The 22,199-nt window shown below is 38.7% G+C and overlaps 1 protein-coding gene and 1 gene segment (V, D, J or C); both read right to left on the bottom strand.

Annotated features, from left to right (window-relative positions):
* The window catches only part of LOC102025187 (zinc finger protein 709-like), a 35,529-nt gene extending 21,253 nt beyond the window's left edge, over window positions 1-14,276 (bottom strand). The window contains exon 1 of the mRNA XM_005413488.2: window positions 14,132-14,276. Within this exon, the coding sequence (XP_005413545.1) occupies window positions 14,132-14,134 (3 nt within the window). The 5' untranslated portion in view covers window positions 14,135-14,276. The remainder of the gene's footprint in view (window positions 1-14,131) is intronic.
* Window positions 14,277-17,414: 3,138 nt separating this feature from the next.
* On the bottom strand, window positions 17,415-21,385 carry LOC102010106. The segment is given in 4 exon segments: window positions 17,415-17,521; window positions 19,796-20,016; window positions 20,920-21,241; window positions 21,340-21,385. Coding segments are annotated over 4 exon segments (696 nt in total).
* Window positions 21,386-22,199: the final 814 nt, after the last annotated feature.

Below are 22,199 nucleotides of genomic sequence, written 5' to 3'. Positions count from 1 at the left end.
CATGGCATTGGCAAAAAAAGAAAAAGGATCTCAAGAGTACAAGAGGCAGAAACAACTTCAAACACATTCAGCCACCTTATTTTTGAAGGAGCCAAACATATTCATTGGAAGACAGAGTCTCTAAATAAATGGTGCTGGAAAAACTGGCTTTCAACATGCTGGAGACTAAAACTAAACCCATGTCTACCACCATGCACTAAAGTAAAGATGGATCAAAAATGTAAACATTAAAAAAGAAACACTAAATCTATTGTGGAAAAGGATATTCTATAGTTTACCTTTCAATGTATTACCTATATGGGACTTTGAGCTTGACCAAGCCATATGTTTTTTTGTTTCTGGAGGAAGTCTAGCAAAACCATTAGTGTAAAAGGAAATGAAAGCAGTACCTCAGTTCCTGTGGAAAGCTGCTGGCACAACATTAGATGCTTTGCTGAGATATGTCCAAAGGAATGATGATATGATGAATAACTAAGTCAAAGTCCAGTTCCTGTGATGATTAAGCTGTATTGCCGTCACTAATCCTGTTAATTATTTCTCCTATTTCCCCTGTTCCTGCTTTTAGTGAGAATGCCAATAAAAGGCTAAAAAAATTGTAATTAAGATTTCAGTCCTAGAGGCTGTAGCCCCCTGATCCCATAACTTTGTCTCTTTTGTTTTTCTTTTCATCCACTGCACCTTGTTCGCAGGACCTGTTCCTCCACACAGAAACCGACTATATACTGACAATCTATGCAAGAAAGTGTAGGTAGAAATCTGGAACACACAAAAGGCAGGCAGCGAGTTCATTAACAAAACCCATACTGCATGGGAAATACTTCAAAGAATCAACAACTGGGATCCCATCTTATTAAAAAGATTTTCCACATCAAAAGAAATCAACAAAAGAGTGAAGGATAAACCACAGAGAGAGAGAAAAATTTTAGCCAGCTGTCCCTCATACGAAAGACATATCTAGAACATATAAAAATTGAAGAAAATCAGACCCCTCCAAATTCAAAGACTCAGTGCAAAAATGGGCATCTGAGATGAAATAGCCTTCTCAGATAAAGAAATACAAATGGTAAATAAATATATGAAAAAATGTTCAACATCATTGTTCATTTGAGACATGTGAATTAAAACAACACTGAGCGTGAAAGGAGTCACTGGTGAGGAGGTAATATGCTATTTGTGACAACCCTTAGGCTGTAACTACTTATTAGATCCTTCTTGCATATCTCTGTCTTCCTGAGAAACCACTTTGAAGATACCACCACGTATTACAGCAGCCATTGATATTTTCTTACTAATCTATCCATAACTTTGTTAAGTTTGTAATGTTCCTATCCTATTTCATAATGTATGTTTATTATTATGTGTTTCCTACAACAACCATTGAGAATAGTTAATGATTTTTCAATAGGTCACTCATGTATAGCTCTATTTATTTTCTTTAGAAGCCACTTTGAAGATACCAAAGTATAGCACAACAACTCTTGATAATCTCCTACCTCTTTTGTCTCTAACTCACTATTATTTGTCTATTTGTTTTCCTGAGAAACTATTTTGTAGATAATAATACGTAAAACGATAAAAAAAAAACAAAAAAACCAACACTGAGCTTCCATCTCACTCCAGAAAGAATAGCTATCATTAAGAAAACAACCAATAACAAATGCTGGCAAGGCTGTGGAGAGAAAGGAATCTTTCTCCACTATTGGTGGGAATGTACTGGTACAACCACTATGGGAATCACTGTGGAGATTTCTTTGAAAAACTAGGATTAGAGGTCCCATTTGACCCCGCTATTCCCCCTTCTGGGTATCTTCCCAGAAGAAATAAAACATCATACCACAGTGATATATGTGCACCATTGTTTTCCAGCAACACAATTTGCAATAGCTAAATCTTGGAAACAACTCAAATGCCCATCAACCAATGAATGGATAAAAAAGATATGGTTTCTTATCTTATGGAATTCTACTCAGCCATAAAGGAAGATAAACTTAAGACTTTTAGGTAAATGAATGCAACTTGAGAGCATACTCATAAGTGAAATAAATCAGATCTATATGAGTAAACATCATATTGTCTCACTAGTATGAGGATCTGGTACAGTAAAAAAGATCCAAAATTTACAACCGATATTGTGAATAGGGAAGAAACTATTCAAAAGAAAAAAAAAAGCTGTGATAGGACAAGGGAAAATATATATATACACAAGACAGTTAAGATAATTATAAGCTGGTTTCTCTTGGTTCATTGAGAGGAAAGTTTTGTTCTAGTAATTTTGTGGAGAATGTTTCATGTGTATATCTTGTGTATATATATATATATATATATATATATATATATATATATATATATCTTGTACTGTATATCTTGTACTGTGAACAACTACTGTGAATATAACACTATGCAATGTGCTGATTATTATTACTCTCCTACTAGCTTTGAAATTCCATTTTATTGTTAGTTTTTACTTTTTTCTGTTTCAATTTTTTTAAAAAAGGATGATCTGAAGCCCCAATGCAACAAGAAATAGTACACTGCCATACCTTCTCTTTTAAATGTGGGCCCCTTCTTAAAGTTACTGTTATGGTTTGTGTGTGGATGTCCCCTTAAAGCCTCAGGCAGTCAGGGGGAAGGCTTCTAGAGTTTATAACTGATTCACAGTCCAATATTGGGATTATGTGTGAGTGCTACACCTGCTCTAGGGCGAGTAGTTTGCATACAATATATAAGCGAGGGAAAGAGGCTACTTGTGCTGCTCCTCCCTTTTGCTCTTGTTGCTGTTGCTGTTTTCTGCAGCCATGAACTGTTGCCCTCTGCCATCTGCTAATCTGCCTTGGAACCAGCTGATTATAGTCTGAAACTTCCACAAATTGTAAGCTAAACAACCTTTCCTTCTTTAATTCTAGGCATTAGGTATTTTGTCTCAGAAATGAGAGAAAAGTAACCAAGACAGTCATTGACCTTAAATTTCCATTGCTAAACCCATGGTGTTAACCTATTTCAAACCAACATTGGTAAGTTAAATGAGTCAAAGATTCTCAATCCACATCTTTAAGCAAGAAGTGCCACAGTTTTGCTTCTGAGTTTACACATGAAGTGGAACATATTGTGAGATATTATTCATTATTAAAAAACACAGGTGAGGATTGTAGCATAGCAGTAGAATGCTTGCTTAACATGCAGGAAGCCCTGGATTCAACCCTCATACTGGAATTAAAAAAAAGAAAAGAAAAATGCCAGAAAATTTAATTTTGTAAGACAAAATGTACAGATCAACTAATGATGTGTGCGTTATCCACTTTTTCCTATGTACTGCTGCTCCCCATCATTCTAGTTGAATCTTGTCAAATGATGCTGTGCCTACGAATATACATGTTTTCTTTATCTTTTAAAAAACTATCTCTTGAGAGACTTCCAGGAAGACAGCAAAGTAGAAGCAGTAGAGAAAGACCCTCTTTGAGATTTAGTATCTGGACACTGGAATATATCAATATAAAGAAGAGAAGAAAAAGTGAGGTGAATCCCTAGAACCCAGGAAGGATATGAAATTGGAATTGAAGTCCACAAGGAGGGTAGAGAGAGAGACTGTAATGAAGGAGAAGGTGGCAGGTGGCACCTCCTCCCTAAACTCAGACTCACTGTGTGGGAGGGAAAGGCTCAAACCTGCAGACGCACAGTGACTACTGGCAACCCCAGAGGCCTCAACACAGAAACACACCAGTGGAATGGAAGAGTGGATGCAGCCGACTGCAGGGTCTGGAGAGTTATTCTGGTTCAGACATCCCACAGGAGAAGGAAATTGGCAGGGAGCCATCTAGGAGAAGGGTCAATTGAGTTCAGAATTCAGAACAACTACTGGCTCCATCTAGCAGCTCCCAGTGTCAAGGTCAGGGAGCCAAGTTAAAGCCAAGAAGAGGTTCATGGACTGTTGCAGGCTGAATGTGTCTGTTTCCAGTGTCACTGCCAGAAACCAGCCTGAATCTCAGTGGATCTACAGGTGCAGGCTTGCTGGGGTTATCCACTACTCCACTGCAAAGTTACAGCTGGCTTGCTAGAATAAATAAACATGGACGTAGACTCTGTCTGCCCACATTGTCTATCAGTGACAGCTGAGACACACCTGGAAGAGGAGTTTTTCCTTTTTTCTTTCTTTCTCTCTTTTTTTGCTTTTTTGTTTTGTGTTTCTTTTTCTTGACTGTTTCTTGTTTTCACATGAGTGTGAATATGGTTTTTGGGGTTTTATTTTTTATTGTTGTTCTATTCTTATTTTTGTTTCTTCCTTCTCTCTTTCTCTCCTGTCTTCTTCATCAGTCTCCCAAAATTTTCATGCTCCTCCTTTGTCCTCTAGCCTTGTTCCTAATCTCTTCTTCTATTTGTCTATTTTTCCCCTATCCCCTTTAAAATATTCTCCCTTGTGGGTAAAATCAGTATATTGAAGGCTTATTTACTGCACATAATTTTCTGATTCATTTTAGACTTTGTTCTATAACCACATATCTAGTTTACATAGTTAAAGCTGACAAATTAATAGTTGCCTCAGTTTGTCATTTTCTAGGCTGGGTTTGATGCTCTTATTATTGCTGATTGTAACACTTTACCAAAGTAACATAATTGTTCTAACTAGTTGTTATTCCTGGCATACCGAGATTGAGATTGCCTAAGGGTAATAAAAAAGTACTGTAGGCCAGTGCCAAAGAACCAGGGGCTGGGGCAACTAGGCAGTGACTTCTTATTCACAATAAATAGAAGAGGTAGAATCTTGCAAGAGACTCTAAACTCAAAAGCCAGCTACACCTGGAAGACAATTCTGAGAAGTAGTCATTTCCTAGTGGTTCTCAACACTAGCAATAAAGCTACTCACCATTGGTAATTTACAAGCATCAACCCAAGAATTAAACTAAAAAGAAAAAAATAGAAATGAGAAGACACTTGAACAATCAGAAAGCCACCCACCCGGACTCTCTGAAGTGGTACCAGAAGAAGTAACAAAGGAAATAAAGGCTCTAGAAAATATAAAATCAGAAATAATTTCACACAAAGCTACAGAGATGGTGACATAATGAAAGACATGCTTAGTGACTCTGAAACAGATACAGATAAAAATATAGAGGAGTTTAGGAAAATGATAGAAATCATAAATGCCCAACATAGGAAAGAAATGGAATCTATAAGAAAGATTCAAACTGATATCCAGGAGGTAAAAAAATTCCATTGAAATTATATGCAGCAGAATGAACCAATGTGAGGATAGAGTCTCAGATATACAAGACAGGATTGCAGTTGGCAATCAAGAAAAGAAAGATTTTTTTAAAATAGCAAGGGAGCATAAAAAAATCAATACAATAGTTGCTAAATGATGCAAAAAAGAATAAGACTAATCAAAGTCAATGAAAAAGCAGGAAATAGCACAAATGACATAAAAAACACACATTCATAAAAATCATAGCAGAAAACATCTCAAGCAGAAAAAAAGCATTTGACATACAGGTTAGTGAGGTGCACAGATCTCTAATTAGCCATCATGGAAAAACTACATCAAGGCATAAAATAGTCAAGATAATACAAATTCAATAAAAAAGCCAGAAAATATTAAAAGCTGTTAGAAAAGGGAAACAAATCACAAATAAAGGCAAGCCCATCAGAATCACAGCAGACTTCTAAACATGAGCCCTCAACTCAAGGAGAGCATGGAGTGAAATATTTAAAACCAAAAAACCTCCAAAACAAAAAAACCCCAACTCAAGACTGATGTACCACACAATTCTATTTCAATATTGAAGGAGAAATAAGATGCTTACATGACAAAGAAACCCTGAAAAAATTCATGAACACTGAATCAGCACTCCAAAATGTTCTGAAAGATATTTGAAAACTAGATAACAAGGATTATAACTCCATGAATCCAAACAGAATCAATCTACAAGGCAATGCAAAAAGGGGGAGCCAACAACAGGAGAATAACATGACAAGGATAAGTCAATTCAAATCAGTTATCACCATCAATGTTAATAGTCTCAATTTTCCAATCAAAAGAAACAGACATGCAGAATGGATTACAAAGCAAGACACAATAATATGCTGCATATGAGAAACACATATAATACAAAAAAATTCACTGAGTTTTTGAATGAAAAAATTCATTCAAACTCAAAGTCAACAGTCTATGTGATAGGAGCATAGAAAAAAAGCAAGGGTAGCTACTGTTTTACAAACAAAACGGATTTCAACTCAAGGTTGATTAAGAGACAAAGAATGTCACTACATCCTTGTAAAAGAAACAAGAGGGAGAAATAACAATGATACATATATATGCACCAAATACCAGTACACCCAACTATGTAAAACAAATATTAATGGACATAAAAAATCTAATAATCACTAGTACAATTGTAATGAGGGACATCTTGTTATATCACTATCACTAATAGATCAACTAGACAAAAAATCAACAATGAAATATTAGAACTGAACCAAACATTTGAACAAGTGGACTTAGTAAATGTCTACAGAGTGTTCCACCCCAGATCAGAATACATATTTATCTCAGCTGCACATGGACATTCTCCAAAATAGACAACATACTAGCTCAAAAAACATGCTTAAATAAATGCAAAAGAATTGAAGTTATCCTATAATATTATCAGAACATAGTCCAATGAAACTAGAAATCAATGGCAAAAGAAACCACAAAAACAAACAAAAAAAGACACAGAAATTAAATAACACCCTCCTGAACAAAAAATGGGCCACAGATGAAATAAAAGAAATTAGAAATTTTATATAAAATGATAATTCCAATGCAACATACTAGGACCTATAGGACAGAATGAAAGCAGTCCTGTGAGGGAAGTAAATAGTGGTGAATTCCCCCATCTGGAAAAAACCAAGCTCAAATAAATAACTTAATGTTGAACCTCAAACTTCTAGAAGAAGAATAGGTCAAATCCAAACCTTGTACATAGGAGGAAATTGTAAAGATCACAGCACAAAACAATGCAATGGAGACTAAGAAAACAATACAAAGAATCAAGAAATGAGCAGATCATTCTTTGAATGATCAAATAAAATTAACAAACCCTTAGCCACCTTAGCTAACCCAACCTTTGCTAACCCAGTATCAGTCAATGAAATTAAAGACATAATTAAAAATCTAAAGAAAAGCCCAGATACTGACAAATTCACTGCTGAATTCTACAAGAAGTTTAGAGAAGATCTAATGCCACTGCTTCTGAAATGATTTAATGAAATTTAAAGAGAAACAATACTGCAAAATTTATTCTTGGAAGCAAGCATTGCACTGACACCAAAACCAGAGAAAGAGTCAATCAAAGAAGAGAGCTATAGGTGAATCTCCTTAATGAACATGGATACTCAGTAAGATAATGGCAAACAGAATGTCTCAAATCAGCAAGATTATAAACCACGGCAAAGTAGGATTCATCCCGGAGATGTAGGGATGGTTCAGCATATGCAAAGCTATAAATGTAATATACCATTTTAACAGAATCAAGGATAAAATTCATATAATCATCTCAGTAGATGCAGAAAAATCATTTGACAAAGTCCAACACCGATTTATGATAAAAAAACCCCTGCAGAAAATTGGAATAAATGGTCTCAATCTGACAAAAGCCATCTATAACAAACCAACAGCTAACATCATACTAAAAGGAAAAATACTGAAAGCTTTCACTCTATAATCAGGAACAAGTCAAGGATGTCCACTGTTATAACTCTTATTCAATATAGTTCTGGAAACATTAGGAAGAGTAATTAGATAAGAGAAAGTAATAAAAGGAATAAAGATGAGAAAAGAAGTCATATTATCGCTATTTAGAGATGACATGATACTCTACAAAGAAGACCTCAAAAACTCCACTGAAAGACTTCTAAATTTAATAACCAAATTTAGCAGCACAGATGGTTACAAACTCAACACTCAAAATTCAATAGCCTTTCTGAACATGAATAACAAACTCAGAGAGAAATTAGGGAAACACTTTCACAACAGCATCTAAAACAATGAAATACCTAGAAATTAATCTAATGAAGAAAGTAAAAGACTTTTACATTGAAAACTAAAGTACTCTCAAAAAGGAGATCAAAGACAACATCAGAGAACAGAAAGTTATTGCTTATTCTTTGGTAGCAAGGAACATCATTGTGAAAATGGCCATGCTCTCAAAATTGTTACACAGATTTAATGCAATCCTGATCAAAATTCCAGCAGCATATCTCACAGAATTAGATAACATGATATTAAAATTTGTTTGGAACCAGAAGAGACCTATAACACCAAAGGCAAATCTGGCAACAAAGGAAAAGCAGGGAGCATCACAATCCCTGACTTGAAACTGTATTACAAAGCTACAGAGAAAAGAAAAAAACATCATAGTACTGGCAAAAAACAAACTGAAGGATCAATGGAATAGTTTACAAAATACAGAAACAACTCCAGACATACTCAGTGACCTTATCTTTGACAAAGGAAACAAACAGTTTCACTGGAAGAAAGATAGCCTCTTCAATAAACAGTGCTGGAAAAACTGGCTTTCCACATATTGAAAATTAAAACTATCTTCCATCATGCACTGAACTAAAATTGAAATAGATCAAAAATCTAAGTATTAAAATAGAAACACTAAATCTGCTGGAAGAGTGAATAGGTAGAACATTTGAAGACACTGGTGTAGGCAAGGACTTTATGAATGAAAAAACAATTGCATAGGAACTTATACAAAGAATAAAAAACTGGGAGCTCATCTTTTAAAAAAGCTTTTGCACAACAAGAGAAAACACCAACAGAGTGAAGAGACATACTATAGTGTGGGAAAAAGATTTTTGCCAGCTGTGCCTCAGATAAAGGACTACTACCATATATAAAGAGATAAAAAAATCAGACCCCCAAATTGAAAGACTTGATCTAAAAATGGGCATCTGAAAGAAATAGCTACTTCTCAGGTGAAGAAGCAGAAATGGGAAAAAATTTTTTGAAAAAATGTTCAACATCACTGGTCATTTGAGAGATGCAAATTAAAACAATGATGAGATTCCATCTTATTTCAGAAAGAATGGCTGTAATTAAGAAATCAATAACAAATATTGGTAGGGCTATGAGGAAAATGAACCCTTCTTCACTGCTTTTGGAAGTATAGACTGGTAAAATCACTGTGGAAGTCAGTGTCAAAATTCCTCAGAAAATTAAGACTAGAGGTCCCACTGGACCCAGCTATTGCCCTTCTTGGTATCTTCCCAAAAGAATTAAAAGCATCACACCACAATGACATATGCACACCCATGTTTATAGCAGCATGGCTTGTAAGCTAAATCGTGGGAACAGCCCAAATGGCCATCAACTGAGGAATGGAAAAAAAGGTTTTGTTTTTTTTTATAAAATAGAGTACTACTCAGCTGTAAAGAAAGATAATCTTGAGAAATATCTAGGTAAATGGATGCACCTTGAGACCATACCATTAAATAAAATGGACACGTGTAAATACTGCATTGTCTCTTTGAAATTGAAAGTGTAAGTAAGGACTAAAATATATAATAGATATTGTGAAATAGGAAGAAAATGTTGAAATGGAAAGGGAACTAGGGAGGGGCAAGGGGGAAGGATGGAAGGGAAAAAAATAAGAAAAGGAAAAAAAATGAAAACTAAGCTTTTGTAAATAGGAAGGGGAAGTGGGGAAAGGGGAAAAATCAAGATATATCACATAGAAATATAAATTCCCTATGATGAATATGGTCATCATGTATACCTAAAATGTACCAATAAACATAATTAATTTAAAAATAAATAAACATTAGTCCTAAATCTGGCAACTCACCAGAATTCAGGCTAATCACAGCATCACTCAACAACTTTTCTGGGTCTTCCCCAAAACCTGTGTTCCTCAGAGTATGTTCTTCAAGCAGCTAGGAAAAACTCTATATAATTAGACATCTGGCCATGATGTCATACTTAGCTTCACTGCTGCAGACAGATGTTAAATTTCTCATAGTATTTATATAAGCTGATGTAGACTTTCTTTCTTATATCTTATATCTTATATCTCATGTATGTTACTGAACACAGTACATTGTAAATGTACTTTCTTTCTTTCTTATGTACCAATGACACCAGTACATAGGCAATCAAATGAGTTCATAAAGATTATCTGCAAGATTGTGTAAATGTTCACATAGCACCATATCCAAAACCAATGAATTATTCCTGAAATTGTTGGCACTGTGTAATACACAAATTCCATTTGAATATATTTAAAAATAGTTGGTCCTCATATTGCACTTTCTTATCTTTACACTCTTGAGTTTTCTCACTGCTTCCTTAACTTCCCAGAACTGTCTAAGCCAGCCCATGAAAACATGGCTTTTTGGACACACCACTCTTGAAGAGTCCAGGCTCCATGAGCAACAGAAGTAATGGACACATATTACATGGATACATGAGGACATATGAAAAAATTAATGAACTAAAAAGTCCCAGGGGAGTGGAGAGTCTACTATAGGAATCCAGCTCTCTATCTGAAGACACAAGTATGCCTTTTGTCCTGTTTTAGCTGTGTGAAATGAGAATGTATTAAATTTCTCTTAACTGGTGAATCACTGAGAACTACTATGTCAAATACAAATGGAGCTCACGAGACCATGAAGATGAAATAATCCAGTCCACAATATGTCTTGTACATAGGAACTGGTTTCTTTCTAACTATAGGATAATAGAGCATACATATAGGTCTGAAGTGCTTGCAGGAGCAATAAAACCAGTGTAGAAAGGCAGATAGTGATTAAAGGTTAAAGCAGTAAGAAATATTCTGATATCATCATAAATTAAAACTAGAAATGAAGATGTGTTTCCCTTCAACCTTGCACATGCTTGGTGTCTTGTTTTTTAACTACTCAGCCCTGTGTCTTTCCATTGGAAGTTTCCATCCTATTGTCTTGTTCTGGTGATATAATCCAAACAGTGTGACCAGAGTCAGACAACACTTTACAATAAACATTAAAAAAAAGCAAAACAAAAAACACCACAGTATTTTTCCTTTTTCCAAACAGTATTATACTGCTCTCAGAATTAGTTGCTCAGGAAAGACTGATCAATAGAGCATTCAAAAAAAGACATAGTCTGGTGTCATGTTCTACAGAGGACTATATGAACAGTTGAAGGAATGAGTCTACAGATGTAACTTGAATGTGAAAGGGAAAATATCTTCATCAAATGAAAGGTAATTAAAGAGAAATGTACTGAAAAGGCACAGAATATAAGCAAACATCATAGCCAAGCCTTGGAAACTTTCAACCTGCTCAACACATATACCTAGATCTGTATTTAAGCAAATTTATGTAATGCAAAGCCAAATTCATAATAAAACACTACATATCTCATGTATGTTACTGAACACAGTACATTGTAAATCATTGGTTGTTCACAGTTCCTGTCCTTTTTGTGACAATGCAGTGACTCACTACTGCTATCTATCAACGTGAAGAAGCATTGTACCATGTACCACCAGTATGAAAAAGGAGTAAATTTCAAAATTAACTGTAAGATTTGCACTAAATAATTTTTCATTTTCTCTTCATTACTAGAAACTTAACTCAGGAGCCTCATGGACATTAGACAAGTAGTTTAGATTTGAGGAGCACACCAAAATACTTATTTCATATTGCAAAACAGCCTTGTCTTGGTTATTTTTCTCTCGCTGCTGAGACAAAATATCCAACACCCAGAATTAAGGAAGGAAAGGTTTATTTAGCTTACAGTTTATGGAGGTTTCAGTCTATTATCAGCTGGCTCCAAGACAGGGTGGCAGGGCACAGGGGCAACACTTCAAGGTGGCACAAGACAGCAAAAGCAGCAACAGCAAAAAGTGGGGTAGAAGCAAGCCCTTTTTCCTTCCTTATATTGTTAGCAGCCTACCCACCCTGAGTGGGGTGGTCCTTTACAGCATCTCAAGGAACCTCCTCTTGCACAGGCTCAGGATGAATACAAACTAAGGACCCTGGCTCCCTGCACAGTCACATAGTTAACCTTGTAAACTTCTCAAGTTGACACAATGAACAACATCCCACAGCAGTAAGGGGATGGCCTTTTCACCTCAGGTGGTAGAACTGCTGAGTCACTTAGCCAAGCCTCTGGATTCCTCAAACTGACACAATGTATCAACAATAGCACTCAGTTATCCAGGCAGAGCTTGGTGATTTAATAATCCTAAATATCCAAAGTGGCTGATATTAAAGGTGTGTACTACCATGCCTCAGTGATGTTTACTTTACACAAGCATTGTAATCTTGGTAAATCATGATGATTTAAAAACCTCAATCTTAAACTAGCAAGGGTGCACAGAACTATGTTCCCGACAGTCAAAGAGTTGGAAACTACCAAAATTTCCCAAGCCTGGGCAACTTAGTAAGATCTGGACTCAAACATTTAGAAGAAAAAAGACATTGACAGGGGGATGTAGCTCAGGGTAAAATTTTTGAGTTCATTCCCGCTACAATGAAAAAGATCAAACATCTTGAAATCTTTTCTATCCAAAAGACACCCCTTTCTATTCTAGTGATGCTGTGTACTCTATTTTTAAACCTACCACAGGACCACTTTCCTAATTTCTAACTTTTCAATAATGATTAGATGTACTGAACATTAGCCACATAAGAAATACTCATCTCTTACTAAGTTCTCCTTTCTTTAGGCCTAGGACATTTGATGCAGTCTCAGAATAGGCCAGCAGACAATCTTTCATTTATTATCACACTAAGAGCAATCTGACCTCTGGAGAAGTTTATTGTTGTCGTTGGTGACTTTTGCCACCCTCCCAAATTCCCTGCTCTCCCATTTCCATTTCACACCCATTTGCTCTTGCCTGTTCAAAAAACCCTTTTCTTCTATTCATTCTGATCTTAAGTGTGGGAATTTACTCCTACTTCACTACTTCATTTATACAAACATCTCATCCAGTGTTTCAGTTCTTAAAACAATATCTTGAAACAGTCCATAGACTGCAAAGCAATTAGTTCACAAATGGCTCCTCTTTCCTTTTCCAATCATATCAATATTACACGTACATCTCCCTGTAGATGCCCCAGTACCATGGACTGCTCAGTGTGGGCTCAACAGGCAGCCCCTTTAAACAGTTGTCCTTGGCAGAAACACTTTCCCCTCCCTTGGTAATACACTAACACCCTTCCATCTTTCTTAGCATTCTAAACTGTATGGAAACCCTCTAATTGTAAAGAAGAGTTTAAGGTAGGTAGCTAGGAAAGGCCTGACATACAGTGGGGAAATTAGCCACTGTGATAAGAATTAACATGAGAATAGCCAATTACCTAGGACTCTGGACTAGGAGTGTACTTTCTGCACAACAGAGAACTAGCCACTTCCTATGAAAAGGAGTTGCAGCCACTTCTGCTGAGTTTCCAGACTTTCCAGGAAGTGAAAACACAAAATATCCACTGTTTTTCTAAAATGCCAGTTTCGTTTTAACAGCGCATGTTCAGGAAATGGGTTAGAGAGCCTGAGCTCAAAGTGATTGTTTTAAATCCACAGAGCCCTCTATGATAGAGTCACTAAACAACTGAGCGTTTACTGTGAGCTGCGTATCTACAATTAGCTCTGGACAGAGACCACGGGGCCACTCACTCGGGACACTTCTGGGAATCACCGGTCTATTCTGATTTCCAATAAATTCTCTCCTAACATCCTTTCGGTTCGTGACCTTATCACTCAATGTTGTGAGACCACGAGCTCTGTTTACACTGGAATATCATTGCGAGTAAAGGTTTCATGTAAAAAATTCAAACGATGATTTTTCAATGCTGAGTGTGGAACCCAGGGTCTCCCAAAGCTCCTGCTCTCTGCGGACCAGTGCGTACACCTCTGCGTGGGGCCCAAAAAGAACGCATTGTGGAATAGCAGTCATAATATTGTCTGTATGCTGGGGACCCAGAACTGTCCCTGCCTGAGCAAAGGGGGAAAACAGTCAGATGATGATGCAGCACCAAAGACTAGGAAGACCTCGGTGTCTGGACTAAGCAGGGAGGCTGCAGACTGCCACAGCTGTTTCTGAGCTCTTCCGTCCCGAACGCACCCTATTCCACCCCATCCCCACCTCCCGTTCCATAACGTCACCATTGCGTAGCTTGAGGGTCTCCCAGGATCCTTCCGATGCAGCTCTCAGCCAGCAGAAGTTACAGAGAAAGGCGGTCTAATCAGTTTGGTCCTCTTAGCAAGGCACTCACAGCTCGCACTGCAGCGCCATGACACAAGAAGTGACCTCCCCCTTGGCCCACCTGATTGGTAGTTCCGGAGCCCGAACTTTCATCACTGATTGGCTCCCGCTCTTCGGCTGACAGCTGAGCTGAGAGTGACAAGAGAAACAAACCTCCTCTAGCAGCGGTGGAACTCAAATGATAAATCATTTATTCATTTATTATTTGTCTTTTTGAGATAGTTTCCCTATGCCGCTCAGGCTGGCCTTGAGCTAATTTTCTACCCTTGGCTGGCCTCAAACTTGTGGCGATCGTCCTGCCTAAGCGTCCCTAGTGCTAAGATTACAGGCGTAAGCCACGAAACCTGACTCAAATGAGAAACTGGAACCCAGGAAATTCTGGATCAGTCTCTTTCTCACAATGTCAATCTCACCTCCCAAGAGGAATGCTTGTATTTAAGAGCTTTACTCCTGGCTTTTCAAAACTCCCATGCATTTCTTAATTGACTCAGTGGACTCTTCCTGAAAATGAGTCACAATTGTACTCAGAAGTTTTCAAGGTCACTTTCTTATTTAAGAATCAATCCCCAGATATCAGAAAACATCATAAATCCAGGGAAGATCAGGACAAAATGGAATAGAGGGAGGGTCACAGAATTCGGAATAAAGATCCATACACAGATCACGCAGCATAATTTTTTTTTCTCTGTACTGGGAATCACACTCATGACCTTGTACTTGCCAGGCAAGTGCTGTGCCGCTAAGCTATATCTCCGGCCCCCCATCCACCATATTTTTGCTCTGCCAGCATTTCAATCAAGGAATATTCAGGATATGAAAGCATCACGGCAAGTGTATACAGATCATATAACACGTAGCATATCTCTGCTCTGTCGATTGAAATAATTCTCTATGTTGTCTGCTCCCATCACATTTAATGAACCACTCATGCATTCACTTCACAATACTCACTGTGCTCAGAGCTTAGAGGGCTTTCAGGGGTGATAGAGACGAGACAGATCCTTTCCTTATATTTCAATCGAAAACGAACAGAGACCAAGGAATTATTCCTAAGGGAGATAAGTGGAGGCCCAGATACAAAGCAGACCTCAGAGGAGAGATTAAAGAGTCATGGGAAATGAGCATGAGAAAGACTAAACAGACAGAAGAGTGTAGAATTTCAGACAAATGCTTCAGTAAAGAGTATTGAAAAATATGTTAAAAGTCACAGAACTGACTCCAGTTCTCTCCAAGTACACTCCAAATGATAACATACTATAAAAATATTCATCTACAAAATGTTCATAAATCTACTGATGCCTTAATAAAGATAACAAGATAAACAAAGCTGATATTGCGTTCTATTCATTAGCTGTGAAAGCAGGTTTTGGAGTATTTAAATGGCTGAAGAATCATTTAATAGACACAGTTTCATAATAATAAGCAAAACACTGATTCCCAGTGGACCCTCGGTCTTTCAGCTGGTTTATCATTGTTATAAATGTTACTTTTTGCATGTGATGTAGGGAGAAACATTTAAGGGAATAAAAATGATGAATAGCAAAATGTGGATCCTGATCAGTGACCAACAGTAAACCAATAATGGACACTGACTGGAACTGAGGCTTGTGTGTCTAGGCCGTGGACACTCAAGGGCAAGTGTAGACATCCATGTACTGTGGGTTGCTTCTTCACTCATGTCAGAGATTTCAAATCAATGACCAATGTGCAATCCAATATGTCCTCTAAAATTTATATTTTGGAAAGAGAACATCTGTTGAGACAGTGGTGAGATACATGATCCTTTACAGTTGATGGTCACATGAGTGTTTTATCTCCTGAATGGAATGATGTCAATCTGAAAATGGGGGATTTGTGACTGGGGTGAGTATCTTATAAAACAGGACCCACTTGCACTTTCTACTGCACACATGGTCACCTGGCATTCAACAGTATATCATGCAGAAAATGTGTTTCACTAGATTTTTGTGCTATGCTCTTACCCTTTCCAGCCTCAGTATTAGACTATATTTCCGTTCTTTGTTAATTACCCTACGTGTAACAACCTGACATAGGAATGAATGATAGAGTGGAACACTCACAGTCTTGATTGGAATAAGAACTCAATTATTCATATTCAGTTTGTCTGAGAGAGCAACTGCGTTGCGAGTGGGAATATGGCAGCAGGAAGGAGGACACTGAACACAAACCCTTAAGGAAGGGATAATATATTAGAGAATTAAATCTCCCAGGAGGGGTAGACAGTCCAGAGGACAGCGACTGGAGATGTACATGCATTTCAATCTCTCCCCGGCTATATGAACTTGGCATTTATTACATCTCTCTAGCATCTGTTTTCCTCAGGAAGACCAAGGACAAGCAGAATGCACTTTAGAATTTCTTTAGATGCTTCAAAAATCTAATGAGTAAACGAAGTCTTGCCTGTTGGAAGAACTTACTTTCTGAGTCTGCGATTACAGGGCATTGAATAAGGTACAGCCCTTTGACACTGTTGCTAGAGGAATAATTCTGGCCTTCAGCACACATATTTTAGGAATCTTTTTTTTTTTTTTTTTTTTTTTATACCGGGAATCGAACTCAGGACCTTGCACTTGCCAGGCAGGTGCTTATGCCGTTGAGCTATATCCCCGGCCACAGAACACATATTTTAAACCAGGCCATAAACATGTGCAAGGACAACCAAAGTGATACAGGTCCAATAACATCTCATGGTTTATTTTTTATGATTTAGACAGAGGAGGTGATAAATGACAACAGAACTATGCTAAAGTGTGGTTCAGATACAAAAAACAAAACAAACAGCACCACTAGAAAATCCTCAAAATACCCAAAAGAGAAACCTTGTTAACATAGTATAGAGGGGCTGGGGATTTAGCTCAAGGGGCTGGGGATTTAGCTCAGCGGCAAAGCGCCTGCCTGGCAAGCGCAGGTCGTGAGTTCGGTTCCTGGTACTTGAGAAAAACCAAAAAAAAAAAAAACATAGTACAGTAACATGGGAATTTTTAACACTTTCAGACAGACACAGAGTGGGAAACAAGAGGATTAGGGTTTGTTAAGATGCATTGTGAAAAATTGGTCGATAAAATGGTGAGTTTCAAACATGGAGGCTTCGAAGATAGAGTCATAAACTGAGGCACTGAGTAAAGGTGTCTGCTCACTGGGATTCTGATTCAGTCAGGTTGTTCATTCTTTCTTAACCTGCATCTTATTATTATCAAATGAAGTGTACAAAACTGTGATATGACTGTCATACCACTGCATTTTGGGAGTAAAAAGCTTGTGTTCTTGTACTGTAGGTACAAAGACAGAGACAGAGAAAAAAGAGTATCATGCCAAATTCTCCACTATATTTGATTTAAATTGTTTATATAAGGATAGGTGGGCATTGGAAGGGGTGACACTCACATGGATATTTGAAATTAGTTACTGAAAATTTTCCAATGCGTAATAATTCACTATCAAAGATGAATTTTTATGAAAAGCTATCTTGGTTACTATTCTTGTTGCTGAGCTAAAATATTTGATATGAAAGTTGAAGGAGAAAATGTTTATTTAGCTCACAGTTTATAGAGGTTTCAGTCCATAGTCAGCTGGCTCCAAAGCAGGATGGCATGCTAGAGGGACGTAACAGAGGTGAAACAGTCCATGGCATGGCAGCGCAGGGAGAAGGCAGCAAGCAGTAAGAGCAACAGCAGCAGCAAGTCTGCGTCTCTCTTTTATCCCATCTAGGCTACCAGCATTTTGGGTGGTGCCAACTACACCTTACCTATCCCTGTGAAGGTTGGTGGTCCCAACCTTCCCTTATCTATCCCCTATTCCCTTATCTATCCCCTTATCTATCTAAGCATCTGTGGGAGTCAACATTGAAAACGTATGCACAAAATGCTTTCAGATGTGCGTATGAAGGACTTTGCTTCTAAGGTGTAATGTGGTTTGTCCTGATGGGTCTCCTGAATGGTCAGTTACTAAAAAGACTCTGAACATGGAACATAGCACACCATGGAGGGAGACCATGGCTTCGCAGTTGCAGGATGTGGGAGATATTTTCTGTGCTTCTTCTCAAGCTGTCCCTAAGACTATGAGCTCAGCTGTCCCTTATGCTATCACCTCAAGTGGAACATGTACTTTCCCTGAACTATCTTTTAAATTCCTTTCTCATAGAGTGCCTTTTGTTCTCTTTTAGTATACAATGCCTTTTTTCCCATGAGGTATTTAGGACAGTGCGCTCCTTTAATAAACCAAGTGGTCATCAGCCCTGTCCTTGCGTCATGAGTCTTCTTTCTTTTCATGTGATATGAGTCGTCAGAGGTAACCACAATCATCCCTGATATTGACTGAGGAAGCCCCATTATTAATTGGGGAAATACAAGTATTGTACCCTTAACCCAAATATCATACCCTTAACCCAAAGATCATACCCTAATTGAGCCACGTTTGCAACTCCCCACCTATGAGAACATGAGGCTCTGAGGAGACATCTACATACAATCCATAATAAAGCCCTTTCCTGAGTCTCTGGACAAGGTTCTCAGTGCATTTCTCAATGATCAGTCCTGCCTTCACCCTGGCAGAGATCTGAGGGTTTGCGATGCATGCAGGTGTGTGCACGGAACGTGTGGATTTTGTGAACCAGAGAACTCTCACCTTCACCCTGGTCCTCTGCTGTCCTCTAGCCATCTGTCATCCTCATCTCATTGTTCCCTCCACTGTGTGCCTCCAGCAGCTTTTGTACCAGGGAAGTAGGTGTCACCAGTGATGCTGGGTCTTCCTATTCTTTATCTCAACTGAAGTTATATTCCAAAAGACGTCCGAGTTCTTGGCTGGAAACAACAGATTCACGTAGGACCTCACTCCAAGAACATAAACACTCAGTCCTGAAACACAGGATACAGGAGTGATGATGTTGGCCCAAGTGAGGTGCAGAGCTGGGTGAAGAGAGGAAGGTGCATTTGTGTTCCCATGTTGAGTGTGACCATGAGGTCCATGATCATATCTCAGGGTTAGTATTCTGTGTGTGAGGATATCACGTCACCTCTGCTACAGAAGTATGTGTAGGGGAAGGGGATAAAATGATTTTTCTCTGTCCACTATGTAACAGTTAATAGAACAATATAACCCTGAAAAATGTCATTATGTGTACAGGTGTATTTGATTATTTTAGGAAAATTTAGGAATAGATATGTGACTGGAAAATACAGAATTAACTCAAATAACAACTGAGATATAATAAAGAAAATGTGTAATGGCAAAATTATGAGAATCTTTTCAGGAAAGGAAAAAATGAACATTATGAAACTAGAGTACTTTACTTTTGCCTTCTCCATTATATTACTGATACATAAATTGAAGCCTAGATATGAGAAAGACAGAGAGAGAGACAGAGACAGAGAGGAGGAGGAGAAGGAGAGAGGTTTGAGAGGAAGAATGTTTATATTGTTATTTTATAAATTTTAAAATTTCTAATATCCAAAAGAAAAGTGCAGAGTGTATCAGTCAGTGCTCACAATAGAGACAGATTTATTGTAATATATACAAATACAGAAGAATTTTCCAGATTGGCTTACAATGGCCACCCGCAGAGTCTGGTGCGGGAGAGTGCAAAAGAGCTGTCTGTGGACTGGAAATCTGAAGGACGCAGTCCGAGGCCTGGAGCTCACTGCAGTGTCCCATGCAAGTCCATGTCAGGCAGAAGGGCCCATGATGGAGAGGTGAGGGGTCTGCACCCAAAGGCTGAAGGTTCTGTGCAGGAGGCTGGAGCCTGCTCTGGAAGGCGGAAGAGTCTGCACTGGAAGCCAGGAGGTGACATTTGAAATGAAGATTAACACTGAAGCTCATCTGATGAATCTCAAGTGATACTTCCTTCTTTATTTCTTTCTTATACCACTGAACCCACAAACCTCCCTAGGGTGGGCCTTCTGTCTTCAGTAAATCACCTTGGTCACATATTCAACTATGATAATCCAATTAAGTTGGGAGTTTCTTACTCAAGTTGATACAGTCACTTAACTATCACACAGGCCCAAGTCCTGACCAGCCCCTTTAGACAGAAAGCACAGCAGGGCCCTGGATGCTGCCCTGAGTCCAGTCAGAGTGCTGTTCTTCTCTCCAAGCCTGAGTGTAGGGCTCCATGGGGTGCTGGGGCTAAGCCTAGAGACCAGATCTCTGAAGGTGGCCAAGAAGTGGAGAAAGCTGGTCATTCTCAGAGCTAGCGGAAAGGAACTGAAGTATTTAATTCCCTAATCTGAAGCATTTATTTCTACGTGAGACAACTCCTTATAATTGAGATTAAATTAGCAGATTCATTTTATATGATGAGGTGATGACATTTAAAAGAAATCTGATTTCACAAAATATACAAGGTACTTCAGGATGAGTACAAGTCATGTTTACTTATCAGGTGAAATTCATACTTAGAGATGAAAAGTTCCTTCAATATGTACTTATGCAATTAAATATAACAGAGAATGTTTACGTGCACGTGGATACTGCATTGCAGCTCATGCATCGCAGGGTCTGCTCAGGTCCTGTGATGTTAATACAGAAGGGAAATCCCAGGGGCCAACAGGAAACCCCCACTCCCCTGCTTCCTTCTCTGCACCTGCTCCTGGGGCCCTGCCTGGTTCTCCATGGACCACAGCGACCCCTGCTGCATGTGAGCGCCACCACAGGGAGGTTTTTGTCTGCTCACACTGATGTCCCCTCACTGTGTCCAGCACAGTAATACATTGCGGTGTCATTGGCTCTCAGGCTGCTCATTTGCAGATACAACGTGTTCTTGCCGTTGTCTCTGGAGGTGGTGAACTGACCCTTCACAGAGTCTGCGTAGTATGTGCTACCACCACTACGGATTTCTGAGATCCACTCGAGCCCCTTCCCTGGAGCCTGGTGGATCCAGTGCATGCCATAGTTACTGAAGGTGAACCCTGAAGCCACTCAGGAGAGTCTCAGGGACCCGTCAGGCTGCACCAAGCCTCCCCCGGACTCCACCAGTTGCACCTCAGCCTGGACACCTGCAAACAGAGACATCCTGCTCAGGAAACTGTCTGATTTCCACTGTTTAACTCACTCGTGCCCACTGAAGCCCCAGTATTTTTTCTAAAAATATTACCTTTTAAAATTGCAAACAGGAAAATGCAGCTCAGCCCCAGCTCCATGGTGAGCCATCTATTTTCTGTCCTCATCACTGAATAGCAACAGCTGGGCTTCAGGGCTGGGCTCCTCTGCAGAGCTGCAGTGTTAGAGCTAAGCTGGTTTTCATCAGCAGACAGAGGCCCTATTTGCATGTCCTCCTGCTATATAGACAGCTCTGGGGAGGAAAATCTCACACGGTGCTGTCCCCACATGAGATGTGAGTGTGCTGGGGACGTTTGCTATCAGTGATTTCACAGAAGACCATATGAAAACTCACTATGAGAAAATATCTTGGTATTTCTATCTCTTCACCTACTTTTATATTTCTTGTTCACATAGCAGGCACTTTTCTATTCAATGTGTCTGCTTTGGAAACATGTATAATTATGAATGTATAAGAAACAGTTTCTATTCCTATAGGAGAGCTGATGTGCTGTAAATGTTCTCCCTGCTGTCTGAGCCTATAGTCTACCAAGCTGTGAACACACTGCTTCGTATTTCAGCTCCTAGACAAAGAAGATGCACCTGGTAATGATTGTATTCCCCTCTTCCTGTAGGGAGAACATGTGTGACTTGGCTGCATTCTGCTGTTTTCTGAGAGAAAACAGAACCAGTGTTTAGGTGGATGCCCAGTAGTGAATCTCTCATTTTCAACTGTCGTGAGCTTTCTCACTCTTTTACTGTATTTAAACGTTGCTAATCTGTGACAGATGTAATGCATAAACTGCCCATATATAAAGTGTGCACCCAAGAAGAATTAGCACACATGGACAATTTCAGAACCACACACACAGTCATACTAGTGAGCATGCAAATCTCCCTGTAGCGTGTCTTCTG

The sequence above is a fragment of the Chinchilla lanigera genome, unplaced genomic scaffold (assembly GCF_000276665.1).
Source record: "Chinchilla lanigera isolate Chin_1 unplaced genomic scaffold, ChiLan1.0 scaffold00168, whole genome shotgun sequence".
In the NCBI taxonomy this organism is placed as follows: Eukaryota; Metazoa; Chordata; class Mammalia; order Rodentia; family Chinchillidae; genus Chinchilla; species Chinchilla lanigera.
This window is presented reverse-complemented; position numbering and strand designations above follow the sequence as displayed.